This window comes from Bos grunniens, chromosome 22, assembly GCF_055505025.1.
Source record: "Bos grunniens cultivar Pamir isolate PY7600 chromosome 22, Bosgru_T2T1.0, whole genome shotgun sequence".
NCBI lineage: Eukaryota > Metazoa > Chordata > Mammalia > Artiodactyla > Bovidae > Bos > Bos grunniens.
In genome coordinates, this window is record NC_141186.1 from 54,060,599 (window position 1) to 54,078,834 (window position 18,236).

Sequence of the window (18,236 nt, forward strand, 5' to 3'; positions counted from 1 at the left end):
CGAAAGAGTTGGACAGACTCAGCGACCATACGAGAACAATGTTTCAATGCATAATAAAATAAAAACGTCTGCTCAAAAAAAAAAAAAGAAGAGTTCAAGCTTCCTCAAGCAGGGTCTGGGGAAGGAGGGGCAGGCGTCACATCAGGCTTCGAGTGTGGACAAGGAAGACAAGGCGTTCAAGCACAAACAGGAGGAGAAGCAGAAGAAACTCGAGGAGCTAAAAGCAAAGGGCAAAGGCCTCGGGGAAAGGCCCCCCGGCCACCTGTGGAATTAAGAAATCCGGCAGAAAGGAAGCTATTCCTTGTGCCGGGGCGATGATGAGCCTTAGTTCCATTCCTGTGTAAACATCCGGATTCGCTGCCGTAACAGCTGTTGCCACCTGTAGCTAGAATTAAATGTTGTCTTGGAACCTACTGTACATTTAAGAATAAACTTTTGTAAAAAAAAAAAAAAAAAATCAGTTCAAGTATTTGAACAAGTACATTCCAAGTCCCCGGAGGCCACTTGTGACCGGGGCAGCTATGGAGCACCTGCATCATTCACAGAGGTCTATCTGATCTACTTCTTCAAACAGCTTTTTCAGAACAGGTTAACTGTTAGAAGGCATTGCCAGTAACAAAGCAACAGAAAGAAACCAAGCAAATTGGCTGGGTTCCGACGAACAGTCCGCCTGGATTCCATAGGCTCACGCCGGCCCAGTGGGACGAGGAACAAAGCAGCAAGAGAAAACTGGAAAAGCACTCAGGCTGGGGTCCTCGGCTTCTACTTCCCAGCAGTGAGAGGCTGGCCAATCACCTACACCCCTGGGTGCCTTCGGTACCGTGGAGAGGACCGATTAGGGATGACAGCGGGCCCAGCATGTGCCGTAAGTCACTGTTGCCAGGATCCCATCGAAAACCTTCAGTTTCTGAAGCAAAAAAATCACCTCCACCTCCATCTCCCTCTTTGTCCAAAACCTCCAGATCACTGCTGCTTTCTCAGTTTTTCTGTGGTCAAGGGCCAAGTCTTGGGGGTTTTGTTTTTAATTTCCATCTGCCAGACTTATTTTCTCATAAAATATAATAATGTGGGGAAATGAAAACATATGAAATCCAAGCCCCAATTTGCTTTGTCAAGTTGTTATGAAAGTGTTCAATGTCTGTTGGTTAGGAAAAGCCTCCATGTCTGTGCTTCTGTCCTACTGGCCGGCACTGGTCGAGGACCACACTCTCGAGCAGCCCACTCCACACTCCAATCCTCTTCTAAATCTCTGCTCCGGAGTCCTTTTTATGTTTTTCTTACAGTTTTACAAATCCATTCTCTTCTTGTTTTCCATGTCCATTCTTCCAGACCATCATCATCTGGGTCAGGGAAGAGAACGCTGCACAGAAAAAAAAAAAATCCCGGAGCTTCGCAGAGGGTCTCCTTGGAGGATTTAGCAGAGCACAGATCAGCACAGGCGTGTGAAGAAAATAACCACAGCTGGGGCCGAAAGACATCCAGAAGGATGAGAGAGAACAGTGCCTGATGTTCACAAGGGCCGGAAACGGTCGATTCCCAGCAGACAGACTGGGAGGATGCATAATAATCCAGGCGACGCTGAGTAAGGTTGTGCCCTGTGTTGGAGGGAATAGTTAACCCTAGACTGAGGTCTGCTGTATAAAGAAAGCTGAGCACCGAAGAATTGATGCTTTTGAACTGTGGTGTTGGAGAAGACTCTTGAGAGTCCCTTGGACTGCAAGGAGACCCAACCAGCCCATCCTAAAGGAAATCAGTCCTGAATATTCATTGGAAGGACTGATGCTGAAGCTCCAATACTTTGGCCACCTGATGTGAAGAACTGACTCATTTGAAAATATCCTGATGCTGGGAAAGATTGAAGGCGAGAGAAGGGGATGACAGAGGATGAGATGGTTGGATGGCATCACCGACTCAATGGACAGGAGTTTGAGTAAACTCCGGGAGTTGGTGATGGACAGGGAGGCCTGAAGTGCTGCAGCCCATGGGGTCGCAAAGAGTCAGACACGACTGAGTGATTGAACTGAACTGAGGTCTGCCATAAACTCACTTAGCAAATACCAAAAACCACCCTAGAAAGGATCACTGTTTCCAAGTAACTTATCTGCACCCCAGAATATTTAACTGCTCAAGAAGATTTAACAGAATGTAAAAATACCCAGGACTCAATAAGGTATGGTTTACAATGCGTGGCTTCCAATCAAAGATGATTCGGTAGGCAAAGAAGCAAGAAAACACATCCCATAATGAAGAAAACAATCCATCTGTGGAAATCAACCCAGGTCTGACACAGACATTAGAATTAGTAAAGAAGGACAAGTTACTGTTGTTCTATTCCATGTAACAGTAAGTAACTTTGCCCCCAAAGTTAACCAGCGACCCAGAAGATATTAAGAGGCCTAGACTGAACTGGTAGAGATGAAAAGTACGTCAGAGATGAGACAGACACTGAATTAAATGCAGATTACACATTGCAAGAGATAAAATCTATCTCTTGCAATTAAAGGCACAGCAATTGACATTAAAAGCACAGCAATTGTCCGAAATGCAACAGAGAGGAAAAGAATTTGAGAAATGAAAAGGCCGTGAAGTGAGCCATGGGACAACTTCAAGGTGCCAAAATGGGAATTCCTTGGCAGTCTAGCAGTTAGGACGTGGTGCTTTCACTGCCAAGGGCATTGATTCAACCCCTGGTGTGGAATTAAGATCCTTCAAGCTAGAGTGTGTGGGGTGGGGAGAAACAAAAAAAATATATATATATGCCAAACCAAGGGACCACTGAGTCCCTGAAGTGGAGGCTCGAGGGGAGAATGGCAGAAAATTTGAAGAAATGATGGCTAAAAATATTCCAAATTCGATGAAGACTATCAAGTCACAGATCCAAAAAGTTCAGCAAATCTCAAGCATAGGAAGCATGAAAAGTACACCAGGGACATCATGATCAAATTTCTCAAAATCAATGACAAAGAGAAAACCTTAATCTAAGGAAAAAGACGTTACATACAAAAAGACAAAGATAAAGGTCGCATTGGATTTCTCATTGAAAACAAGGCAAGCAAGAAGACAGCGAAACAACATCTTTAAAGATGAAATAAAAAGCTATCGACCTAGAATTATACACCCAGAAAATATATATATATTTCTATTTATATATTTTAGGACAATTTATATCTTTTATAACCATTATAAAAGGCCTTATATCTTTTAAAACCAGTGTGAAGTAAGAATGAATTCAGACATTCAAAAGCTGAAAGAATTCTTTACAGGCAGATCGGCACTACCAAAAAAAAAAAAAGTTAAGTCTTTCAAGGAGAAAGAAAACAGAACCAGATGAAAACCTGGATCTAAACAAAGGAATAAAGAGGACCAGAAACAGTAACTGATTTTTTTCTTATTAGTTAAATCTCTTTAAAAGATAATTGATTAGCACAATGGAATAAAATTGAAAGAACGTAAGTAAACCCTAACATTTAGCATCAGTTAATTTTTGATGACTATCCCAAGACAATCCAATTGATAAAGACTGGTCTTTTCAACAGACGGTGCTGGGAAAACTGGCTGTCCACAGGCAAAAGAATGGATTTGAAGTTCTGCCTCACACCACATACAAAAATGAACTCAGAATGGATCAAAGAGTTCAACCTAACAACGAAAACTATAAAACTCTTAAGAACAAATGGGCATGAATCTTTGTGATCTTTGATAGGGCTATGTTTACTTAGATGAAGCACCAAAACCACAAGAAACAAAAGAAAAAACAGATAAATTAGACTATATCAAAATTTAAAAATCTTTGTGCTGGAAATAATAATATCAAGAAAGAGAAACAATGGTATACAGAATAAGAGAAAATATTGGCAAATTATATATGATAGATTTATATGAAGAACATACAAAGAACTATTAAATGTAATAATAGAAAGACAAATAACCCAACTAAAAATGGGTAAAGGGTCTGAATAGATTTTTTCCAAATAAGACATACAAACAAGCCCATGAAAAGAATGCTCCACATTACTGGTCATCAGGGAAATGCAAATCAAAACCACACTGAGGTTCAACGTCACACTCACCAGGACGGTCAGAATCATTCAGATATCACAGGTGCTGGCAGGAAATGTGGAGATATTGGAACATTCAAACGCCGCTGGTGGGAATGTGAAATGGTGTCGCCACTTTGCAAAACGGTTCCTCAAAAAGGTGAGCACGGAGTTACCGTATGACCCACCAGTTCCACTCCTAGGTATCTATCCCGGAGAACTGAAAACAAATATGTCCACACAAAAACACGCACAGGAATCCTCACAGCAGCAAACGGCCAAAACGTGAAAAGGAGGATCCACTGACTGATGAATGGACAAAATGCAGTCCATCTGTACAATGGGCTATTATTCAGCCACGAAGAGTGATGAAGTTCTGATACACACCACAGCGTAGTTGACTCTGGCTAATGTGATGCTAAGTATTAGCAAAAGAAGCTAGTTACAAAAGACCACATACCTACGAATCTATTGATATGGAACATCCAGAATAGGCAGCTCTATAGAGGAGAGGTTGCTTAGGGCTAGAGGGATGGGGGTGGGGAGCAGGGCTAAGTGCCACCGTTATGCCCCCCGATATTCCCTCAGTGCTAACTGTATGCTCTGCCTTATAGTAAAGGTGGCAGATCAAGGGAAGAATCAAGATCAGTTAAACACTGTCCCCGTTCTCCCAAAACCAACCTCAGAGGGGGAGGCACAGACCCTGCAAACAGTTTCAATCTAATCATATTTCCTCACACCCAACACAGGTATGGTGCTCCTGAGATGGACAGGATGCCTGTACCCGAGGGGCCACACAGAGACTGCAGTGGAGGACACCGCTCAGAGAGCGATGAGCACCTGTGGGGATGAAGCGGGAGACACAGGGGTAGGAAAGGGGTGGGTGACGTTCAGTGCGGCTGGTGGTTCCCAGGGACATGGGGTGGAGGAGATGGTGGCAACAGAGCGGATGAGAAAGGGGCTGGAACCACGTGGAGCAATGTGCTCAGCATCAAGTAAAGGAATCAGACTATGATGTTATGAGAAGAAGTGGCTGAGCTGGGGAATGGTCCCCTCGCAGCTGTGCTCAGAGGCCAGCTGTGTGGATGGGGCTGGGCAGGGCAGCCGACAGGACCTGAGGCGGTTAGGGGGAACAGAGAGGGTCTTCCCCCCGTGGGGGACCCAGACAACCAAACCCCCCAGTGGTGGCCACTGCTGCCCAAACTCTCTGCCCAGGCATTGGATCTGCCAGACTCCCAGGCTGGCCGGGGCCCCAGCGGTGCCTTGAAAAGCCAACCACAGGATCCACGCCTGGCCCCCGTGGTGAGGGTTCTCTTCCCCTTTAAACTTTAACTGGCAGGAAGGTCACACTAGCTTTGAAACATCAAGTCAACAGAATCGTATGCGGCAGATGCTTCAGAAGACCACAGGGCGATGAGGAAGGAGCGTGAGACATACTCCTAAATGGGAGAAACAGAACATAAAAGCAAGCGCCGGGATGACTTCTGAGCACTTGAAATGCGGCTAGCGTGACTGAGGGATTAAAACCTTTATTTCATTTTAATTAACGCAGTTTCCATTTAAATAGCCACATGTAGCTGCTGACTACCATACTGGACACTGCAAGTCTCTACTCCCCAAACCATAGTTCACTTATCAGTAAGAAACAATCAGTACGTTTATTGTTTTTAGCACTTTATACATCACAAGGGCAATATAGTCACACTGTAAAAAAAAAAAAAAATACACGTGGGAGAAGAAAATCACCCATAACCCCCAAAACAAAACAAATAATGTCAGTTCTGGAGAATCCTGCAGACAGAGCAGCCTGGCAGCCTATGGTCCATAGGGCCGCAAAGAGTGGACACGACTGAAGCGACTTAGCACGCACGCATACTCACACGGGTCTGTCATCCCGGTACTATCGTTAGGCCAAAATCTGGGCGCCCAGTGGCCCAGTCAAGTTGACACATAAAATTAACCATCACAGGGCCAGAGTGGGGGACAGAAGTATAAAAGAACATTTGAGAGATGGAATATTTGAGAGAGAGGAGATGCTGTTAGCAGGATGAGATCACCAAGGAGACCCAAGCAGTGATTGTGATGGAAGCATAAAGCTCAGTTTTCTGTAAAAGCTCTCACTCCCCGGGATTCTGGCACTCACTGCAACACTGTGTGTTAATTAGGATGCAGTGAGCCCCGCTGCGTGTCAGAGCATCCTACACTCTGCTTTTAGAGTTGAGGAGACCCTGGGTACCACCAGGGCTCACCTTTGGTCTGGTTTTACTGAGGGAACGGGTGCAGATTTCCACCCCAACCATGCGTGTGCAAGTATCAGGTGCTTGTAATGCGGATGTGGCAATTAATGACACAGGTCGCACTGGAGTTACCCTCACAACGTGGCTTAGAAGTCCCAGACTCCTTTCGTGTCCCAGGCACAAAGAAGCTGACGCCTTCCCGCTGTCGAGGACATCATGGCCTCGGAAGGCAGCAACAGAGTCTGCTCTGGGAAACCAAGCCTGCTCCCAATTCTGCTGCATGCAGCAGAAGGGGATTTGCTGGAGAGGGACACGTGACTCTGTGACGACGCGCAAAGTAAAAGCCTCTCCTCTGACCCCTGCAGCCCTTTGTTCAGCTCTGTCTATTTTGGTGGTTTCCTGATTCTGCCCTCGCCCACTGGCTCCCTTTGTTATCTGCCCACTCTCCCTTTCTCACATTCTTGATCTTCAGCTTTTCCCCGAGATCCAGCTGACTCATTCAGCTCACGCGCCAATGCTGAATGTGATGAGAAATATTGGGAATGACTCAGCAGCTCAGAAAACTCAGGGATCAAAGGGCCTAAGGAGGAACAGACCTCTAATGAAAGCCCTTAATCCATTCCTCTCCTATGGGTGCATCACACCCGCTACCGAATTCTGACTCCCCTATTCCAAGTACCAGGCCACTCCTCTGCATTCACACACTGAAAATATCCCCGAACCCAATCTTTGCTGTCACACAGCACCCAGGTGGAACTGAACCTGAGATGTCACGGCGAGACCCCGTGTCTCTCTAAGCAGAGCTCATTAGATACAGTGGCTGCGATCAAGGGCTGTGCGTCCACACGGTCCTGGTTTCCATTGTCAACCAGGTTATTTAACATCAATATAACGAACCAGAAGGAAACTCAACTTTCCAAGCCTCTGCTCATCCGTGAAATGAGAGTAATAACAATGCTGAACTCACTCGGGGTTGATACGCTGATTCAGTGAGCAGGTGGAGGGCTTGGGGCAGGGGCAGGCCGACAGTAAGCTAGAAAGCTTACCTGTGAATTACTTATAAATACTGAGATGACTCTTAAGAAAGCAGGCCTGCCATGAGTTAAAGAGAGACCTCCCTAATTCAGGCTCGACTATTTCAGAGTCTGGACATCTCCGAAAGCTGGGTTGGTGAGGCGGCATATACAAAGTCAACGAAACATCACTTTGCCAACAAAGGTCTGTCTAGTCAAAGCTATGGTTTTTCCAAGAGTCATGTGCAGATGTGAGAGTTGGACCATAAAGAAGGCTGAGCACTGAAGAATTGATACTTTTGAACTGTGGTGCTAGAGAAAACTCTTGAGAGTCCCTTGGACAGCAAGGAGATCAAACCAGTCAATCCTAAAGGAAATCAACCCTGAATATTCATTGGAAGGACTGATGCTGAAGCTGAAACTCCAGTGCTTTGGCCCTCTGATTCAAAGAGCTGACTCATTAGAAAAAACCCTGATGCTGGGAAACATTAAGGGCAGGAGGAGAAGGGGGTCTACAGAGGCTGAGATGGTTAGATAGTATCACTGACTCGACAGATATGAGTTTGAGCACACTCTGGGAGCTAGTGAAGGACAGGGAAGCCTGGCATACTGCAGTCCATGGGGTTGCAAAGAGTTGGATATGACTAACAGAAACGAAACACCCTCCAAGGACCTTCTGGTACTTTAGCTGTGACCTTCCTGGTGGATAAATCATCAGTCTCTGATTTATTCACTAAGAACCTCTGTCCCACAAATCTGGGCTTATTTCTAGTTGTTTCATTTACTCAAAGGAATGGATTGGCACTTTCTAGTGTCCTCAGTTCAGACTCTAGCCTATAGATGATGACTCTATAGACTCTAACTCTATAGATAGAGTTCCCCAGATGTTTAGTTGACAAGTCACGTCTGAATCTTTGCAACCCTGTGGACTGGAGCCCACCAGGCTCCTCTGTCCATGCGGATTCTCCAGGCAAGTATACTGGAGTGGGTTGCCATTCCCTTCTCCAATGGATCTACCTGACCCAGGGTCGAACCCTAGTCTCCTGCATTGGCAGGCAGATTCTTTACCACTGAGCCGCCTGGGAAGCCACTTTCCCAGGCGGGGTCTAAATAAAGGTGTGAGATCTCACCAAACAACCCCTTCACTACCTTCAGCAAGCATGGACGTTTGGGTTTGGGCAGGTGGGATGGGCAGTGGCACACATTCTTAGTTTTGCTGTGTATCTTCCCTCAGGGACGGTTGGCAGATCACAATGCATGCCTCCGTCCAGGAACACAACACTCAGTCACCTGCTCTGGCCATGACCTGCACACCTCAGCCCTGTCCCGGGAGGGGACCCCATCCGCCCTCCTCTGAGCTCAGGCCCACGCTGGGCATATTCCTCATTGGCCTTGGCACTGCCTGCCCCCAAGACCAGGGCACCCTCATGGTCCATGGGCTTCTGGACAGGAGCATCTCTTATCTAGTCCATTATTTTCTAATCCACACAAAATCCCTACTGAAAAATAGTAGGGGCTGTGAACCAGGAAACTGGTTTCACCCATGATTCCAGGGTGGAATTTATTTAGTCTTTACAAGATGAACAAAAGCTTACTTTCTGGACCTAAAACAGCCTGGGGTGAGGACACAGAGTCTGGACTTCTCTCTGCCTCATAGTTTCTTCTGGAAGGTGCCAAGGAGACTTCACTTGACTCCACAAGCCCAGCAAACTTTTTCTTCCTTCTTGTTCAGCCTCTCTCGAGCCCCACACAGGCGCCAGCTTCTCCTCGGACTGGCCACTTGACACAAGGTGTCCAGACACGCGGCATGTGGCTGCCGGCCAAGGCCGTGCCCTCCCTCCACCCAACTGTGCCCACAGCTCCTGAGAGCATCCAGCTTGGGTGGGCAGAGCCCGTTGCGGGAGAGGGAGACCCACTGCACACATCTCCATGGCAACCAAACATACCCACCGCTGGAGGAGCCTGTTAAGAAAGAACTTTAACAAACCACATAAACGCCCACGCCTCGTGCCCTGAAGGCTTGCTTCTGGGAACCAACTCCAAGGAAACGACTCACTAGAGGGAGAAAAACACACAGGCACAGAGACACTTGCTGGAGCCATGTGTAATGTGCGCGTGTGTGGCTGACTCATTGGTGTGCAAAGCAACGCTACTCCAATACAAATTAAACCAACAAGAAACCCCAGACATGCCCTGTGCCATCAAACTGTCGAACGGCTCAGCTGACAACCATGTAACTATTAAAATTATTAAACATAAAACGATTTATTTTAAAACTAGTAAAATGACCACTAACGTAACGAATGTAACAGTGTAACTAACAAAATTATCACTGTTATTACAAAGATGACAGAGACATGGGTGAATGTATGCTACAACGTTAAATCGGAAAGGATGCAATATCGGTGTACAAGACAACTCTAAAAAATGCGTATAAATGTGGACAAAATCTAGAAGGGAAAATACCTGTTAGAGAATGATAACAAGACGGGTTTCTGTCTTTGAAACTTTTTGTGGCTGTCATGTTGTTCCCACACTAAAAATGAACTAGACATTGTTGCCTGTTGGCAGATGGGGAACTTCCACCATCCAGAGGCAAGAGGTTTGTCTGCGTGTAGACACCTTGGGATAGGAAGGCGGCTATGGACCACATGACCAGGCAGCTTGTCCAGGACTGGCTGCTGAGCACCCCAGAACTCACACGGCAGCCACTGGCCCTTCTGTCTCAGTGTCGTCCTCTCCGGGGTGTGCGAGAGGGATAGAGGCCCCTCTGACAGGCCCTTTCTGTTGCTCACGAAGGGAATAAATTGTCTGAACCTAGAAGTAGCTCGTTTTATCTCTAATGGTCAAATCTATCAGGCCTTGGCCTTGCCTTGTAAGTGCGTGAGAGCTCAACAAGATGCCAGCATTATGTTTCGATAAAGTATCAACAAGACCCAAGAAGCGAGTGTGTGAGAGTGCAGGTGTGTGCACGCATGTGTGTGTACCTACAGAAACACATCACAATGGTGTTTCAAGCCAGATTATTTTCATAAATTAAATGAGGAAACAAACACACACACAAGTATGGAAAAAAACACACTTATCACATACACTTTAACCAACCAAACACATGTTCAAGGCTAACCTAATCTAGATTTAGAAGCCATGGATTCAGCTCAAACGCTCAGTTTTCAGCCTCGAGAGAGGCCCTTCCCCTCTCTGACCCCATTTTTCTCTTCCACCAACAAAGTCAGGGATGGAGCGGATGAGCCTGGCCCCTGCTGTGCTGCGTCCACACGCCAAGGCTCATGGAAACACACTCGAAGACCCGCAGAGCCAGGATGCGGGACACCCTGGCACCACCTTCCGCTGAAAGCATTCACCGGCAGCAGCAAGTTAACTGAACAAAGTTAACCACTGCTGGCGTCCACGAGAAGCTGCTCAGGCACGTGCCTGGGTCTCCAACCGCCCCCTGCAAGTGGGGAGGAAGCCGCGTGTTTACCCACAACAGGAGTGCCACCACACTCTGTCCTGAGGCCTGGTTTGCTGGCACTGGAACTGCAGAGAGAGTGGTTCATGGTTTATGTGAGAAGGCAGGGTGTGCCTAGTTCAGGAGAAAAGGCTCCTTCCTGCTCAGAAAACAAGGAAGGCTTCCTGGGGGAGGAGGCACTGGGGCGGGTGCTAAAGGCAGGACTGAATTTAAATGCCTGCAGTGGGTGTGGAGAGGGGTTTACAGGGGCGAATGTGGAAGGGAGAAATTCAGTCAGACTGTAATAAGAAAGTAGGAAGCAATAAAACAGAGACAGACCACAGGGCCTTAAATGCGAGAGCAAGCACAATCCCAAAGCAGCTGTCGTCTCAAGTGTGCGTACCTGCCTTCATTTCAAAATAAACTGATTGAGGAACTGCCAGCTAGTCAAGCGGCCACTGGCGGAACCAATGGACTCAACAATAGCCTTTGGCCCCCAAGGACTTTCTAGTTCAAATGGTAATTGCTTGAGGTATAAACACAGCCTCTGCTCAATATTTATTTTCTCTTTTCCTGGAAGATAGAGCAAATATCAAGAAACAGTGGCAGGAGCCAAGAGTCTGAGATCATTTTTAAAAGAAGGCATGATCACAACTCTTTAAAAATAAGACAACAACACAGGTCAAAAATTTTATTTAATTCATCAATTAATGAGAGACCAATAAGATGTGATTGGCTTCCCAGGTGGCTCAGCGGTAAAGAATGTGCCTGCCAATGCAGGAGATGTAACAGATGTGGGTTCAATCCCTGGGGTGGGAAGATCCCCTGGAGAAGGAAATGGCAACCCACTCTAGTATTCTTGCCTGGAAAATTCCATGGACAGAGGAGCCTGGTGGGCTACAGCCTCTGGGGTCTCGAAGAGTCAGACATGACTCAGTGAGCACGCACACACGATAAGGTGTTACACCTGGGAGACAGGGAAGAACCATCTAGATGCGGCCATCAGAAATGCTGACGTAAATTGCTTAACAGATGCCGAAACTGGTCAGTCGCCACCAGACACAGTTTGCAGAGCTGTGGACAAGAACCACAGGCTTTGCCATCAAGATTTTACAACTTACGGCTCAAAGGCAAGGAAAGGCCCAGAGACCCAGGGAATCTGATAACCAGGGGAGTCCTACATTCCCACTGCGGATGCTAGGAGATGGGTAATCCATCTCAAGTGAAGTGAAGTGAAAGTCGCTCAGTCGTGTCCGACTCTTTGCCACCCTATGGACTATACAGTCCACGGAATTCTCCAGGCCAGAATACTGGAGAGGATAGCCTTTCCCGTTTCCAGGGAATCGTCCTGACCCAGGGATCACACCCAGGTCTCCTGCATTGCAGCCAGATTCTTTACCAGCTGAGCTGCCGAGGAAGCCCAATCCATCTCAAAGTCTTTCACAATTTTCCCTACAAAGGTGAATACTGATCAAGGTGGAAACTCTTAGGCACGTGTTTTATGGAAAACCTAAGTGAGGATGAAGCCTGAGGCTGGGAACCAGGGCTGTGTCGTCAAGACATGGCAGGCCCATGCCAACCCAGGGAACGTCAGACTGGGAGCCCCGAGGCTTGCAAGGGCTGTGCCACAATCAGGTGACAAAGACCCTCCCATTTCTGGAGGCTCCTAAAATGAGGAGCCGGGCACGAATCCCAGGGGCTCAGTCTGGCCATGTCTGGGAGTCACCTGAGGAGCTAATAAATCTCTCACGCCCCACTCTAGAAACCCCAGACCTAGAGCTTCCGATTGTGCTGGCCAGGGAAAGGCCATAGCATCACTAGCTTTCAAAATCTCTCCACGTCCCCAACACCACCCCGGTGATTCTAATGAAAAGTCAGGACTAAGGACCCCTTTGTCCTAGACACTCTTTGGGCTTTGTTGTAATGTTTTCTTTTAACTGACGGCTGTCAGCCTCAGGGCAAAACTGGAGAATGTTGGCGGAACATTTTTCAAAAACGCTCCTCAAAATTAATCTTTGGTAGATAGCATGAAACAAGCGTAATTCATGACTTGGTCAGACTTAACAAACAACCTCCAATGTGTTAGAATCTTCCACTGTGTTTGCCATTCGTTCAATGAGCAGTCTGAGCTGAGCACAGGCCTGGTCTCTTGATTTGATGTTTTAGGCATAACGTCCGCAAAGCAATACAAAAATACCCAGAGGTGTTGCTAAGAGGCACCCACACATATTGCTAAGAGGAACCCACTCGTGTGTGGCGTGCATTCACACACACACCCACACTCTTCACTCAAACAGCAGCCTCCAGATGAAAGATCAGGGCAAAAGAGCTAAGAAGGGACCCCGCTTCACACTGGGGTAACTGCTGAATCACCTTTTGGTTGGCTGGTCCCCACAGTGAGGGAGATAAATGACAAGAGGGCAGACAACAGTGAATCCCAGCGCTCTCCTCCCGACTCTTCTGAGACCTCTGATGTTATTAGGGATCGCTCAGCTACACCAGAGTGCGCGCCAGGCAGTGCCTGGTACTCTGATGGGCCTTAAGCTAACAGTACCAGCCCCTCTTCTAGAGGACGCTGTCCTGCCTTCCCGCAGGACCACGCAGGGACATGGGCCACGTGTCTCCTGGAAGGATGCTCTTCCATCTCCTCCTTTCCTCACTCCTCCCGTTCCTCACCCTGGGCCCCCCACCCCTCCACACACACACACACACACACACACACACACACACACACACACTTACTGCAGGCCGCACAGGTGAAGCACGCGTCGTGGTAGAGGTTCCCCATGGCCTGGCAGGCCTGGCCGGCCCCAAACACCCCCTTGCTGCATTTCACACAGGCTCCTGCAAGGGAAAGAACACAGCAGTGAGTGGGGAGAGAAGCACTGTAATGTGAGTCAATAAAAATCAATGGACAAAAGCAAGATACCCAGCCCTCCCCACAACCAGCCCATCCCCGAATCCTGGGGGTCACTCCTCTAGAATGTCTCTCTCTCTCGCTCTCTCCCTCCATCAGTCTCTCAACTGTCAGTCCTTTCCACTGCAGGAAACAGCCCCGGGCTCGTGTCCACGCTCCCTCCACAGCAGCGTGTTAATGCTCAGAAAACCTCCACTTCTTCCATCTTCTTCCTTGCCCAAAGCTTTCAAAGGCTCTCACCGGGGACTTCCCTGGTGGCCTGGTGGCTAAAAGTCCTCACTCCCAATGCAGGGGAACCCGGGTTCAGTCCCTGGTCAGGGAACTAGATCCCACCTGCACCAACTAAGACCTGGTGCAGCCAAAAAATGAGTATTAACTTTAAAAAGGCTCCCACCGTTACAAGACAACGTCCAATGCTGCACCGTGATTAAAACAGGCCAAACGTGCAGGCTGAGTGAAAGTCGCTCAGTCGTGTCGGACTCTTTGCGACCCCACGGCTCCTCTGTCCATGGAATTCTCCAGGCCAGAATACGGGAGTGGGTAGCCTTTCCCTTCTCCAGGGGATCTTCCCAACCCAGGATCGAACCCAGGTCTCCTGCATTGCAGGCAGATTCTTTACCAGCTGAGCCACAAGGGAAGCCCAAGAATACTGGAGTGGGTAGCCTATCCCTTCTCCAGTGAATCTTCCCAACCCAGGAATCGAACCGGGGTCTCCTGCATTGCAGGCAGATTCTTTACCAACTGAGCTATGAGGGAAGCCCAGTATGCAGGCTGGTCAACTTCAAATTATTTCCTTTAAGTCTCAATGGGAACCACCAACAGGGAACTCACTAACCTCACTTTTTACAAAGAGCAATCAGGCCCCCAAACCCTAGGTCCGTCAGACTGTACGACCAGTGCTCCTTCCTGCCCCCACCCTGGCCGCTGGGTCTCAGCTCCTGGCCTGGGCTCTGGGCTTCCCTGCCTGCATCCCACTCCCACCCTCTGCTCCCTTTATGTGGTCTCTTACGTGGACCAATCCACATAAAGGGGGGTGTTGGGGTCTCCCTCCCAAAGAACTCCCTCATTATAGTCAAATGAAAAAAAATTACAATTATGTAAATAATGTATGAATTTTTTAAAAAGATTCAGGAAAGAAATACACCAAAACTATAAAATTATGACTGATTTCACTGCTTTGCATTTTCTGTATTAGAAAAAAAAAATCCTACATTGCTTTACAGCCGAAAAAAGTCTAGTCTCAAAAAGTATTTTGTATCTGGTTTTTGTTCTTGGCCACGCTGAGCAGCTTGTGGGATCTTAGTTCCTTGACCAGGGATTGAACCCAGGCCACGGCACTAAAAGTACCAAGTCCTAACCACTGGACTGCCAGGGAATTCCCCTGGATCTGTGTAAGTGTATTGTATAGTGTTAAAATTTTTTGAGAAACTGATTATATACTTATATACAATTTACATATAAATACAAATAAACATATGTAGTTTTTCCAAAATTTAAAATATATACAAAAAGGTCCTCTAGGCTTCCCTCGTGGCTCAGTGGTAAAGAATCGGCCTGCCAATACAGGAGACATGGGTTCGATCTGTGGTCCAAGGAGATCCCACATGCTAGGTGGGCACCTAAGCCAGTGAGTCACAACTACTGAGCCTTGCTGTAGAGCCCGAGAGCCACAACTCATGAAGCCTGTGTGCCCAAGAGCCGGTGCTCCTCACCAAGAGACGCTACCGCAATTAGAAGCCCACAGACCGCAACTAGAGAAAGACTGCTCAGCGACAAAGACCTACCATAGCCAAAAAACAAAACAAAAAAAAACCCCCCCAGCATTCAGCAGGGTAACCAGGGGCTCAGCCAGCCTTTTGTGGCTCTGTCCAATCTGTCAGGCTGTTCTCAGGCTGCAAATTCACAGCCACATTCTGCCTACAGGGCCAAAAGTCCTGTGTTTCAAAGTTCTTATCATTCCAAGCTGATAAACTACATCACCTCCAAAGGAAGTCCAAGCTGACACAGGCTTCATGAAATGAAGCGCACCCGCTCCAACCCCACAAGTCCACAGAGAACGCATAAGTCCAGAACCCGCACACCACTACACCAATGCTCCCTGAGGAAGCAGGTGCGGCCGTCCGTAAGAACAGTCCTGTGTCAGCTGAGAAAACCGGCTCCCGAGAGAATTCGCTGTGCACAGCTCTAGGGGATCACAAGTGGTGGTTATTTGTCGTTCTTCTGTTTCAACGTTTTATTACGAAAACTTTCAAGCATGAAAAGAAAAAATGGAAAAGAGTCCCATGTGCCCATGACCCCAGTTCTACAATCGTTGGTACTTTGCTGCCCGCCCCTCAGTCAACCCTGCAGTCCAATTCGTGATGCATTTCGCAGTAAGGTGCAGTGAGCAGTCCGCTTCATCCCAAACACTTCAGTCTGAATATCATTAATAAGAGTTCATTATTTGCTTACAGTTATCTTTTTAAGATAAAATTCAAACAGTGAAATGCACAAACTGTAAGTCTATCACCCGATGAGTTTTGACAAGTAACCTTTGTAATGTAAACCCAAAATAAGATACAGAACATTTCCAACACCCCAGCAAGTTCCCCAAGGTGCTTCCCTTCCATCTTCTCTTACTGGCTATGAAATTGCCTGTGTATGTGTGTGCGTGTGTGTGTGTGTGTGAGTGTGCGTGCAAACACACATGCAGGATGAAACTACTGGACAGCTGGTATTTCTTTACCTCGCCAACAGCATGATAAACTTGAAAACTCCAAGGAACTCAGAGGCATCAGCGTGTATTTTTGTCTGATTACTTCATATACAACGTAGGCTGCTCAAGTAAGTCAAGGACTACATCTATTCTGGAACTTCCTTGGTGGCCCGGGGCTGAGACTCCACAGTCCCAATGCAAGGGGCCCGGGTTCAACCCTTGGTCAGGGAACTAGATCCCACATGCCGCGACTAAATAGCCCACATGCGCAGTCAAGACCCAACACAGCCAAGTAAATACCCATCCTGGGCAAACTGCATTCCTTTGCTGGCACACTCAGCGCTGCCTCCAACGAGCAAGGAAGAGTGATGAGGGCAGGATCCTGCCGGCACCACTCCTCTCTGGGGCTGCTAGAGCAGGCTCATCCGTCTAGAAACCAGCAGTGCTGGCGGCTGCCGCTGAGAGCCGGGCACCGGCCACTGAAGCACGTGCTCCAGGAGTGTGTGCGGACATGGAAGCAACGGGGTGGGTGTGCCCGGCACTGGACACGCTTACTGTGCTGTGGCAGGTTCCTGGCTCCCTGGGCACTGGCCCGTCTATCCTAGTGAACTGGGGGCACCTTCAAGATGGGGGCCACATTGACTGTGAGCTGGTGCAGCCACTGGAACACAGTCTGGTGGTTCTTTAAAAAAACTAAAAATAGAATTACCACATGATCCAACAATCCCACTCCTGGGCACGTATCCGGAAAAGACAAAAACGCTAATTTGAAAAGATACATACACTCCAATGTTCAATTTACAATAGCCAGGACATGGAAGCAATCCAAGTGCCCATGAACAGATGAATGGATAAAGAAGAAGTGTGTGTGTGTGTGTGTGTGTGTGTGTGTGTGTGTATACATATGCATGCATGCATGCTCAGTCACTTCAGTCGTGTCCAACTCTTTGTGACCCCATGAATCGCAGCACGCCAGGCCTCCCTGTCCAGCACCAACTCCCGGAGTTCACCCAAACTCATGTCCATCAAGTCAGTGATGCCATCCAGCCATCTCATCCTCTGTCATCCCCTTCTCCTCCTGCCTCCAATCCCTCCCAGCATCAGAGTCTTTTCCAATGAGTGAACTCTTTGCATGAGGTGGCCAAAGTATTGGAGTTTCAGCTTCAGCATCATTCCTTCCAAAGAACACCCCGGACTGATCTCCTTTAGGATGGACTGGTTGGATCTCCTTGCAGTCCAAGGGACTCTCAAGAGTCTTCTCCAACACCACAGTTCAAAAGCAACAATTCTTTGGCACTCAGCTTTCTTCACAGTCCCACTCTCACATCCGTATATGACCACTGGGAAAACCACAGCCTTGACTAGACGGACCTTTGTTGGCAAAGTAATGTCTCTGCTTTTGAATATGCTATCTAGGTTGGTCATAACTTTCCTTCCAAGGAATATTACTCAGCCATAAAAAGGATGAAATAATGCCACTGGCAGCAACACGGAAGGACCTAGAGATTACCAAATTAAGTGAAGCAAGTCAAAGACAAATTTTATATCACTTATATGTGGAATCTACAAAGTAATACAAATGAACTTGTTTACAAAAAAGAAATAGATTCACAGAGATAGAAAACAAACTTATGATTACCAAAGGGGAAAGAGGGCAGAGGGATGAATCCGGACTATGAGATTAACAGGCACACACTACTGTATATAAAACAGGTAACAAGGATTTACCACACAGCCCAGGGAACTGCATTCAGTATCTTATAACAACCTATAATGGAAAATAATCTGAAAAAGAATATATACACTGGCTCAGCTAGTAGAGAATCCGCCTGCAATTCGGGAGACCTGGGTTCAATCCCTGGGTTGGGAAGATCCCCTGGAGGAGG

The 18,236-nt window shown here is 47.5% G+C and overlaps 1 protein-coding gene across 1 annotated transcript in view; it reads right to left on the reverse strand.

Annotated features, from left to right (window-relative positions):
- The window catches only part of LIMD1 (LIM domain containing 1), a 79,113-nt gene that overhangs the window by 29,053 nt on the left and 31,824 nt on the right, over positions 1 to 18,236 (reverse strand). The window contains exon 2 of the mRNA XM_086368424.1: positions 13,481 to 13,582. Coding sequence (XP_086224550.1) covers positions 13,481 to 13,582 — 102 coding nt within the window. The remainder of the gene's footprint in view (positions 1 to 13,480; positions 13,583 to 18,236) is intronic.